Source organism: Lutjanus erythropterus, chromosome 7, assembly GCF_056507025.1.
Source record: "Lutjanus erythropterus isolate fLutEry1 chromosome 7, fLutEry1.hap2, whole genome shotgun sequence".
In the NCBI taxonomy this organism is placed as follows: Eukaryota; Metazoa; Chordata; class Actinopteri; order Lutjaniformes; family Lutjanidae; genus Lutjanus; species Lutjanus erythropterus.
In genome coordinates this window covers 35,087,310-35,099,603 of record NC_139323.1, presented here as the reverse complement: position 1 = coordinate 35,099,603, position 12,294 = coordinate 35,087,310, and the positions used below count along the sequence as shown (strand labels likewise).

At 40.1% G+C, this 12,294-nt stretch overlaps 1 protein-coding gene across 1 annotated transcript in view; it reads left to right on the top strand.

Moving 5' to 3' along the window:
- The window catches only part of LOC146324304 (glypican-1-like), a 64,326-nt gene extending 52,836 nt beyond the window's left edge, over positions 1-11,490 (top strand). Inside the window, exons 6-10 of the mRNA XM_084723617.1 lie at positions 1,332-1,462; positions 2,059-2,196; positions 3,668-3,798; positions 10,147-10,322; positions 10,634-11,490. Of these exons, the coding sequence (XP_084579743.1) occupies positions 1,332-1,462; positions 2,059-2,196; positions 3,668-3,798; positions 10,147-10,322; positions 10,634-10,815 (758 nt within the window). The 3' untranslated portion in view covers positions 10,816-11,490. The remainder of the gene's footprint in view (positions 1-1,331; positions 1,463-2,058; positions 2,197-3,667; positions 3,799-10,146; positions 10,323-10,633) is intronic.
- Positions 11,491-12,294: the final 804 nt, after the last annotated feature.

Genomic DNA, 12,294 nt, shown 5'->3' with positions numbered 1-12,294 from the left:
GTAAAGAATTTCACAGTATTGTACTGCATCAGATTTTTCCATGTTGCTCTTTTTAGCTGGACCACAACAGCAGGACCAACCATATAAACCCAAATTCCTCGGTCTCTCTGCCGTGGCTTCTAAATCTTCTTATGTGCCTTTGGCCTCTTTGATCCATTCTTGCAAACAGCGACACAGAGCCGGTACCTTTTATAGACTGATTGCTGATTTAAGAGTTGTGCAAAGGAGTTTCCGACAGGCGCATTGAAGATTCATAATCATACAAGTGAATTCTGTCAGCTTTGAATAGATGTTTTACTTTTGTTTAATGCGGTTAATCCAACAGAGTTTGGGGTCTTTTTGTGAGATCTGTGTTAACTGTTCTGAAAAAGGGAAAAAAGGGTGTGAAAAATGTGTGAAACTCATGAAAAATATTAACATAAGAGCAAGAGAAGACCTCCGCTGTGCTAATCAGTAATCAGAATCAGAAATACTTTAATGAGCGCCAGGGGGGAAATTGTTCACATTACAGATGCTCCTATTCAGGAACAGAAAAATGTAGCACACAGAGCAATTAGAAGAAAATGATTATAATACAAAATAAGGGTGTTTAAAAATATGTACAGTCGAGTACCAGATATAGACAGAGAAAAAATGGCAGCAGAGCGAGTGGCATTCTTGAGGCTGAAACAAGTTTGTTCAGTTAATAGAGTCTTTTTCTTTAATGAATTAACGGTTTGGTCTATAAAATATCAGAAAAAAAGAGAAATGTGTAACATAGTTTTTCTTAAAGCACAAGATGTCATCTTCAAACGTCTCGTTTTCCCTGCAACCCAAACTCTTACGCAAACTGATTAACTGCAACTAATTGAATAATTAAATAATAACTGATCAATCGTTGCAGCTCTTGTTTGGTCAGATTCTTCCGAAGAGAAATTCAGACTAAGAAACTAAAACTGCTCTTGCATGAAGTCCGCTTAGTGTTTATCATTTTTTATATTTTTCTTTTTTAATCTGCAGCTGCATTCTTGTCTGACTTTAAAATGATTTATGACACTCGAATAGATTTTCAGACTTACTGATGATGATATTAATGCTCATAACAGGTCATAACAGTTGGCGACCCACCCAAGAGTCTAGTCGTGCTTGCTTTCAGTGGATATTCCAGCCGTGCTCTATATGAAACCTTCCCTGAGACAGACTTCTGTTAAATTTCATGCTATATAATTAAAAAATGACTTGACTTGACTCATAAGACGACCTGTAGTTTTTTAATCCAGACTGCTGTGTGACAAATCAATCTGAGTTTATGAAAAATTCCCCTCTTCTCTTCTGCTCACTCCTGCGTTCAGACACGATGATCCAGGTGGCTTCTAGTTTCAGCATGGAGCCCAGCCTCGATGTGGTCCTCTCCTCCATCCCCGCCCGAATCTATGAGGCCGTTCACTACCTGCAGGAAAACATGAACACCTTCACGGCAAAAGTAAGACGTCTCATCACGCATTTTGACTTCATCTTCTCTCGCTCTCATGTCTCCGTCCTGCACCCCGAGAATTATTTATCAAAACCTTCACCTTTTCATTCGCCTTGGCCCAGACCTTCAAATCCTCCAACTCCACCGAGCTGATTGATTCTGTCAATCAATAATATGAATATTATAATGTCATATATGAATAGTAATGGAATATATGATTAATATGGGAATGAAGTCTAACATGTTGACAGTTCAGTCTGACCTTTTTATCAGATTTTTGTTTGAATTTGATCATTAAGGAATAATCAAAACCACAGAGATTTATTTTCCTCTCAGAGTGCTTACTTTGAGGATATCTGAGTTAGAGTTAATGGTTTCAAACTCTCACCACTAAGTTTTAGTGGTTTTATAGATGTATCCTTCAAATAAATCAAGTAAGTATCAGTTCTTTAACACAGCCTCAGTTTAAAACACTTGTCTCTGGCGACATCTAGTGGATTGTTGTAGTTATTACAAGTGTTGCAACGCATCTCCACAGCTGTGCGATTCGCTGCTTCAGCAACGTCTTTGTGCTGATGTGTATCTGCGTGCTTGTGTGCGTGTAGGTGTACCAGATGTGTGGAGCTCCAGGTGAGCCAGGAACAGGAAGTCCCACCCCTCATGAGCAGAAGAAGAAGAGCGGCTCCCTGACTGCATCAGAGTACAAACCTTCTCCGACCGCTGGACTCAGACTGGAGATGCAGGTGTGTACATGTACATAGAAGATGTACAAAGATGTTTTATTTCATGGATGACTTCCTGGCTACAGTATGTTTGCACTGTGAAAACAAATTAGCATGAAACACTGAGATTTGTAATTTATTAACTTGTTATATTTCTTTTCTGCCTGCTTCTTGAGACAGGGTCAGTTAAAAAATATCTCAGAAGAGTTTGAGTTTATGAACAAGTCACAGCTTGTCATGTTGTCAGGCCTCGCACATTCTTTTAAGGGGCACCTGGACAGTAGACATCTTATTTTCAGAGCCACCTGCTGTGGCCTCTTGTGTCATCCCATAGATGGACACACAAGTCTGAACAGGACAGTAAACCAACACTTCCCAATGCAGTAAGCAAACTAATTCTAGCAAGGGTCAAAGGTTCAAAAGCCACAGACGAAGTACTGGAATCTAACAAGCCGCCATTACTGCGGTAGTGTCTCTCTACTGTATGAGCATGAATGAATGAGCTGTCATAAGAAGTTCACAATCTTCTACTTTTACACTTACTTTTCATGTAATGTTACTTTTGACAATTATGTCTAGCAAGTCTGCAAGAACCTGTGCAGTTCGTGTCAACTTCATCACTTAAATATGGCAGAGGTGGTTTTGTCTTCTTCATTATCCATTTCTGGTTGTTGTAAAAACCAGTAACATATGAATAATGTTAATAAAAGGAACCAGTTACTGAGGGCTGCTGCAAATCCAGTTGTCCCTGCTGTCACTATTAGCAAGTAACAGCAGACACGGTGTCTAGAAGAGAACCCTGGATCTGCAAGATCTGGTGAGAGTGAACATTTTGACTGAAACCATGAAAAAGCTATTCTCATGTACAGAAGTCAAGAACAGCTGTGCTTGCAGTTATTACTTTTTATACCGTTGTGTCGAGGTCACCAGTTAATTATTTCATTTTCTCAAGACAAGGAGCTTTCTTATCTCGAGATAAGAAGATAGTCAAGATGTTATTATGAGAAAACAAAAGGTTGTTTCCTCTTATTACTAATAATGTTTATCGGAGCTCAGGAGTGTCATGCCAGCGTGCATAGACGGCTGCTTGACAACTGTAGCAACCGACTTCAGCTGAAAGTGTCCGATCAATGAACCCATTATTGATCAATGCATCAGACTGTTCGTCAGTCAAGGTCTAACACAGGAAAACAGTGCATCATGTCTTTCTGTTAGAGAGAACTAGTCCTCGTGATTTAAAGAGAAGGCTGCAGCATCACACACACACAGAGTGTTTTCTCATGATAAATTGTCTTTTCTTGTGAAATTGGCCTTTTGTTTTCTCAAGGTAACAAGATAAATGAACCTGTTATCAAAGGATTAAAAATAATTGCAAGCACATCCATTCTCAGCTTAATGATGAACATAAAACATCATGGCTTGTTTTGTGATTCTGCACCCAAACTATAGGATTTGTGACTTGCAAAACAAAGTGAGCTGTCTCTGTCCTCAGGTGTCAGATCTGTCCAGTAAGCTGAGGGACATGAGGCAGTACTGGGTCCAGCTCCCCATGGCACTGTGCAGCAAACTGGCAGCAGGAGGCGCCGGTCAGGATAAATGCTGGAATGGCATGACGAAAGCCAGGTGAGGAGGAAGCATACAGAAAAAGGTTTACTTCAAGGCTTTCTGCTGGAAAGCTCTTCTTGGTTGGATTTAGGGGGGAAGAAATATGGTTTGGGTTGAAACAGCGAGATTTTTTGAAGGTGTTAGTAGGTGATTCAGAACACGGCCTGGTTCTAGGTTAGATTAGAAATATAACCTCATAACCTCAACATTAAAATATTGTTTTGGTTTTTGTCAAATGAAGATTCGCTCTTCAGTTTCAAAGCTGGAATTACCAAACAAATAAACTCCTCCATCTGTAACCTGTTCAGGAATATTTTGAGAATCTGTTTCATCTGGGGCTGTTTTCACAAAGCATTCCTCATACGAGGATTTGCTCCTAGTGATAAAAAAAATTAAAAAAGAATTGTGACATTTTCTAAGAATTTCCCGTTAAATTCAAGAGCAGGTCCTAAAAGATAAAAGTTAATCACAAACCATAATTAGCCATAAAAGAAGTCAACATTCTCTGATTTTAGCTTCTTAAATGTGAATATTTTTGGTTTCTTTACTCCTCAATGACAGTAAACTGAATATCTTTAGGTTGTAAGTAAAAGAAGACATTTAAGGACATTGTCTTAGGCTTTGGGAACACTAATTGACATTTTGGAAATTTTTCTGACATTTTAAAACAAACAACTATTAATCAATTAAATGAACATAATCGTTAGTTACAGCCCTAATGCCCATTATCACTAAGAGTGCATTTTTTCCATTTTTATTCTCTTTTGGATCAACCAATAATATTCTTTAATTGCATGAATCATAACTAGCAACAGGCTCATTAAGAGAATTCTGCTCTGAGACGTTTCTAAATCACTCCTTGTTAGAAATGTTTAAAAGTTTGGATCTGTCTGACAGGATTCTCAGAATGTTTGTGAATACGGGCCCTGAAGTTTATCTCCATTTAACATGTTTGTTCATTTTTCAGTTACACTTCAGGAGGGCTTTGTGACACTGAATCATCAATGCATCGTGTGTTTATACATTTCTGATTTTAACTACTGAACCGTTGATGTTCTTAATGTTCCTGCAACCAAGATTTTAAACCAGCTGCTCCTCCATCCTTCAACAGAAAACTTGAGTGTTGAGTAAAACACTTTCAAGGTGTGAAAAAACTGTTCAGCACAAGTTGAATCCGAGCATCATGTAAACACGATGCATCACAAGAAGGAAACTTGTGTTATTTAGCACTTGAAAGCTGAAAGAGAGGAGAATAAAGGCAGGAGAGGAGAAAGCTAGCTTCTGATAAAGTTGCTATGATACAGGCCAGTTCTCTTCATGCTGAAGGCCATTTGCATCTTTTGTGTCATAACAAAAGAGGCAACAAGCTTTTTCTTCTCAGACAAACTGAAAACAGCCGTGTATGGAAATTTATTCTGAGGTGTTCTGGGCTGACATTTCCTCCACATGCAGCGATTCAGAAGCCCGTTGAGATTCACACCCCGCAGCACACACACTCACACAGCCCTGCGCATTTTTCAGCCGCTCTTCAACCATGTGGAAACGTTGCCTACATGCCTACAAACTCACACACAAACGCAAACCTCACACGCTTTAAAGTGGTTGGATTACAGCCAACTGATGAGATTTATGCTGAGCAGAACACTCAGAAATATATGACAGTCAAAAGGCATAAAATATAGATGTATATGCGTGAGTATGTGTGTGTGTGTGAAAGAGGGAAAAAAGGTGAGAAAGGCCATGAAATATAGATGAACCGCTGAGTGTGTGTGACAGATTAAGGAAAGATGAAATTTGTGTGCGTCCGTGCGGCGCGGAGTGAATTATAACGGTGATGAACTGTTTGAAACTCGACAGCGACATCTTGTGGATTTCTTGAGAGCTCAATAACTGTCACACACACAAAAATTACAACTGTAATAAATTCTCAGAGTGGGAGATGGAGTGTAGGGCTGGAGTACGGAGTTTAAATAGGGTTGTTTAAAATTTTAAGCAGCTTGAAGAACATAAATTAAATCCCACCAGTAAGCACATGGCGTGTGTGTGTGTGTGTTTGTACCTATATCTTTGTGAGGACAAAGAGTTTTAAACTTGAATTTTAAACTTAACTAGAGCACGACCGATATTATCTTGTCTGCATTTATGCAGTCCAATATGCAGACATAACAGAACCTAATGAATTATTTGTCAGATTTATAGGCAGCATTCTGTGTAAATTTGATCCTTTTTCTTAATTCAAGTAAATATATAGACATATTCTGCTCTATTTGTTTTTTTTATTTGTAGCATATTCTTAATATCATTGTAAATACTCTTTCAGTGCCCAATAAATAAACAATAAGGTTTATTGTTTCACTGTAAAATACCATGCGTCCATTGCATTAAAGTTTTGACCACTTATAAGAGGTCATTGCAAAAAACGTGAGGGTTTGCAGTTTAGTGGCAAAGCTGCTTTTTGCAGATGATGTGGTTCTGATGGCATCATCGGTCTGTGACCTCCAGCGTTCACTGGATCGGTTCGCATCCGAGTGTGAAGCGGCTGGAATGAGGATCAACATCTCCAAGTCTGAGGCCATGATTCAACCAGAGGATTGTCTACTCTGAGTAGGGAATGAGTCCGTACCCTAAGTGAGGGAGTTTAAGTGTCTTGGGGTCTTGTTCCCGAGTGAGGGGACAATTGAGCGGTATTTAGCTCGCTTTGACGAAAAGAGAGCTAAGCCAGAAGTCAAAGCTCTTGATCTACCACTCAGTCTTTGTTCCTGCTCTCACCTTGGGTCATGAAGGTTGGTCATGACCAAAAGAACGAGACTGCGAACACAAGCGGCCAGAATTTTCTCAGGAGGGTGGCTAGCATCTCCCTCAGGGATAGGTTGAGAAGCTCAGTCATCTGTGAGGAACTCGGAGTAGAGCCGCTGCTCCTTTGCGTAGAAAGGAGGTGGTTCAGGCATCTCGTAAGGATGCCACCTGGTCGCCTCCTTAGGGAGGTGTTCCAGACACGTCCAGCTGGGAGGAGGCCATGGATCAGACCGAGGACTAGGTGGAGGAATTATATCTCCACCCTGGCCTGGGAACGCTTCGAGAACACCCAGTCAGAGCTGGTTAATGTAGCCGGGGAAAGGGATGTCTGGGGTCTCCTGTTGGAACTGTTACCTCTGTGACCTGATTTCAGATAAGTGGTTAAAACACACGTGTGTTTGTGTATATGTCATATTTGGTATAGAAGAATATTGGCTGATATATTGTTATTTTTCTCTCCTAATATCAGTATCATCATTAGCACCAACAATCCAGCATAATTTGGGCCGTACTTTAGATTAAGGTACTTTTTTAAAGCGTGGACACTGACTGCTCCACTTCCCAGTTTCACAGTCCTTTAAAGAGACTTTTGGGAGTAAAAGGGTTTTGTTTTGGTGTGAGTTGCTGAGTTTTGGAGATATCAGTTATAGAGATGTCTGTCTTCTCTCCGCTATAATGGGACTAGTTGGCACACGGCTTGTGTGGTGCCTAAAGTGCCAAAAAATACATTAGAAGAACTCAACATCGATATTTCTCTCCAGAAATTGGTGCTGCACCTGGCTCAAAATTTGTTCATTTGAATCAGATTTGGCTGTTCAATATGAATATTCAGCTATTTGTTCCTCTTTATTTCAAAGCAGCAGTTTATTGAACTGTCATATTGGCTGACAGCGACATTCAGATGTAGTACATCTTCACCAAAGAGACAGGAACACATGATGCAGTGTAATGACTTAAGCCTGAATAGCAGCGTGAAGTCAAGGAGCGCTCACTCTGCAGCTACTTTTGGGGGACAAAATGTCCTCACAAGTACACTGCACACTGTCTGACAAAAAAAAAAAAGACTGCTGAGCTCAAAGAATCTCAGTGGACTGAGGAGTCTCCGACTAATGTTTCGAAACTTTGACTTTCAGGATCTGGTTACTCAAGATAATCCACACACATTGTTGTGAGCAGTTTCGTGCAGGAAGTATTTTCTATCTCTGGTAGAAAGAAAGTCTGTCTCATTTGCTTATAAAACCACCGAAACAGGTCTTTCCAATACTTTCTAGCAAGAGATCTCTTCCTAATGCACCTCCAATGGAAGACATGAGGGAAAAAGATCAACCGTCTTGGAACAAGGGAAGTTCGTATTAAACAAACACTAACTTTGGAAGATAGACACTTGATTTATCTAACTTGGACTGCTAGGCTTCATATTTGTGCACTAAAAAGACACAAATAAAAAGCCCTTCCTAGCACGCTTTCATTGAAAGTACGCTAGGGAGGGCTTTCTTAATGACCATTATGAACATGAGGGACGATTAAAGCAAACGAGTGAAGTTCGTGTGGGAACCTGACAAGTATTAAAAGATGTGAAGTTATTCTTTGAAACTTGGTTGAAGGTAGACTGAGATTACAATGAGCATAAAGCTGGGCAATAATTCCAAAATATTGTATTTTTACTTTGCATGAAATTTTCACAGACATTGATGAATTCTGTTGCCCAAATTAATTATTAAAAACAGAAGTTGTACATTAGATTAGACTAAATTAGAGAATTAAAAATCGAGTAAAGACTTTTTTTAATGAAAGTAAAGAGTTGTATGTGAAATAATTATTTGGATTTTCAATTTTTAGATATAATTATACATATATTTACTATATATTGTGATATAAATCTTCTTATTGACATTATGATATTGATTTCAGTGTCAGTTGGGGCTGAAGACTACAAACTGTCAGAGCCAGAGCCGGTCAATAAACAAACATTAAAACATTATTTGTCAGATAGAAATGAATACAATAAAGACAATAAAAGGCCCACAAGTCGTCTTTCTTTGATATTAATTTTTGCAAATTAACTGACATATTAACATCATTAATTAGGTTAAGTAACTTGGTACAAAAATTGACAGATAAATCTGATATTTTACCGTATTTAATGTCTACAACTGTATCTTAGTTGTAACATTTGAAACAGTTTATACAGCAGTAAACATAGCTGGACCTCTTCCATCATGCAATCACTGAAATGTGGAATGATTCATAAACAAAATCTGCCACTACCAGGGACAGAATGAAGAGAATATTTAAGCTCTTTTACTATGAAATACATGTTTATAGGATCAGAATTAGCCTCTGCCAAAGCTGCACTTTGCACAGAGATCACAAAAAGATCAGCCTTCTCTCTGTTACTAACAGCCTAATTTATTCCATCATACAAAACTGACGTATTTCTCCCTTCTTCCTGGGAAAAACTTTTTTTGTGAATTAGAAAATGGTTGGAGGACCACCTGGCATCCCGTCAGGGGCCTGATTTGACCCACAGGCTGCAAGTTGGGTATAGAGCGCTAGAGCAGCTACCAACATAACACACCTGAATCTCCAGTAGTCATTGTTTGTGTTGCATTGTGGGTAATGCAGGTGCCAAGTTTTGATGAGGCAAAATGATGGAACAAAAAAATCTGGTTCTAATGCATCAGTGTTGAACTTTTTTTTTCCACTGCGAGTCCAACAATATAACAGGAGTGTAAAACGGGTGTAGCACTCTTGTCATTGAGGGTCCTCACAAGTGCAGTAATAAAAGCATGTGTGAGTACGTTTGTCTGCTTGTGCTATCTGCTGACCGCGCTGTCAGCACAAAGTGCCACATCTAATTTACAAGATTGAGCACAGCTGTGCAGATTTACTGAGTGAGTGCATGCATGTGTTTGCAAGTAAACAAATTATTCCAATAGAGCCGTGCTTCAAAAAAAATTACCATTTCATTAACCAGCTGTTCTGCCATACACCCAAACCAGAAAAACCAGAAGGGCGTTCAGCTCTGACAAGACGTAGCAAAACATTTATTTAACAAGGGCATGTCGAAGCACCTGTTGTGTTACACAAGTGGTCTGCACTGCACTGCCTTCTTAATGTGGTGAGGTTTATATACATGTCGCTGTTTAACGGGTAACACCTCTGACGCTTAACCATGTGAAGCAGCTGTGTCCGCGCCTAAAGCCGTGCAGCAAATCAGCATCCTAGGAGGGACAAATGGCAGCTGTGGGCGTGGCTTTAGGCGTGACGACGGCGAGAAGCATCCATGGAAGCATCTCAAGCAAAGTCAAGGGTTAGTGTAGGTACTGCAGTAGTACTGAAGAGCAAAGAACGTCACTGAAGGCTTTTCTCGACGGAGAAGATTGTTTTCGCTCTTCTCCTGACCGGCTTCGGCAAGAGTTTGATCTGACTGGTTGAAGTCAGCCTGTGTTAGATGTGATAGACAGACGGTGCATCCAATTACCTGCCTTCCCTGTGCACACTGTTGATGATGTTGCCCAAATGAAGTTGCCACACATTCTTCTACTAACCCTTCTCTCCTCCAATCAGGTACCTTCCAGAGGTTATGGGTGACGGCTTGGCCAATCAGATCAACAACCCAGAAGTGGAGCTTGACATCACAAAGCCAGACATGACCATCCGGCAGCAGATCATGCAACTTAAAATCATGAGCAACAGGCTGAAAAATGCACTGGATGGAAATGACGTGGACTTCCAGGATGCAAGTGAGTCCTTTTCTAATATTTGTGCTGTAAGAAGTATTTGAAAGTGTTTTTATTTTTTTTTGTATGCAACACACCTCGTCCATCCCGATATGTTTCTCCCTTTTCACACATTTGTACATCCGCATGAAGATGCAGGTTATGTAATTGTTCGATTCCCATTGTTAAAGGGATAGATCAGCCTCATTGAAGTGCGTTGTATGTATGTAGGCAGCCAGCATGCAACTCATCGCCTTCTCATGTTTTTTTAAAATAAAGTAATAAACAATTTCCTATTATAAAAGTGTTTCTTGTCTCTCTCATGACGTCCCCAGGTGATGACATCAGCGGCTCAGGAAGTGGGATGTGTCTGAGCGGTCAGTGTTCTCGGAGAGGACCGGGATTGTACGCCGAATCGCCAAACAACACTCCAGTCAAAGGCGCAGCCACGTCTCAAACCCGCCTCTGTAGCCTCCTACTCCTGCTCCCGTTGGCCATCCTGCTGCTTCAGCGATGATGGACCGCTGCTGCCTCCAATCAGACTCTGAAGTCTCGGGTGGACCCGTGGGACAGACAAAAAGGGGTTTGGTGGGGGGAAAAAGATTGGACCTTAACTTTGCCAAAAAAAAAATGAAAAAGACATTTTGGGGAATGAATGGACACTTTGTTTGACCAAGAGGAGCAAAAACTGACAGAGACAATATTCGTTATTTTGTTTGCTCGGTTTTAACGTCGTAGCTTGGGTGTGATTCGTTGATGTGGTGATTTGTTGAGCTGGTTTCAGTGGATTCTTGTGAGGAAGACGGCTGGAAGAAGATGAGGATGGCGAAGAATCAGGTCCATTTAGCTCCAGTTTCCAGTCATCAGGTGGCAGAGCTCCGTGAAAAAATGTTTAGTGCCCCGATGTGTGGTGCGTTCAACAAGGCTTTTTTTTTATTTTATTTTATTTCAATTTCTAACTCAAGTTGAGGTTTGTCTACTTTACAAACATTGTGTAAGTTGTAAATGTTTGTGTACATTAGCAAAAGACTGGCACCATACTGAGCCGTGAATGTACAGTATAATATTGGCAATGAATCCCCCCATAATCTGTGATGTAGTCGTCCAGATGTTTTGGTGTGTGTTGGCATAAACAGATACATTCAGTAGCATTTATTTGAAATATTGCAGATAAACTATCACACTCCTGAAATGTACGAGATGTTGTGATTGCAAGATTTTACCTCACTTTGACTGTATACCCAAACATTTCAAAAGAAAAAAAGGGAATGGTCACTTTTTTTTAACAACTCATCACCTTTGTAAAGAAATAAGCAGTGTCATCAAAGCACAAACAGTTTCCATGAAAGGATAGTTTGGATTTTTTGAAGTGGGGTTGTTTGAGGTTCCAATCAATATTCAGTGTATTCCCCACAGTAGATGGTGGTCAGCAGGCAGCAGGAGTACTGGCGTAGGACGCTAAGCAATGTACCGCTGTGGACAGGGTCAGCAGCAAAACACAGGCTCACCTAAATAAATCAATATCAGTTTAAGCGCACATTCCATTTAGAATATATGTCACCACTTTACCTTGCTGTCAGGCAGCATTTTCCACTGAGAAACAGCAGTTATATAACCCAAATGCTGCTCTCTCCAAACCAACCAAATGAGTCACTTGTCTATAGCTGTTATTTTCTTTGTGTCATTGTGGGACTTTGGTGAATCCAAACTAACCTTTTAAAACACCAAAGTCACACAATAACACAAACAAACTAACCGATCGAGGCCAGACCAGCAACTTCCATGTTCTGAAAGGTAAAATTGCTGTTTTTGCAAAAGGAGTCTGGTTGCTTTGCGGTGAGCTACATTTCACTTATATGACAGCAGTTTCCTGTTGAAAAAGGCTGTCTGACAGCAAGGTAAAGTGGTGAAAATATTCTACATATAGCATACACTTAAACTGATATTGACGTTTTTAGGTAGGCCTTTCTTTTAGGTCAGTGGTTCTCGACCTTTT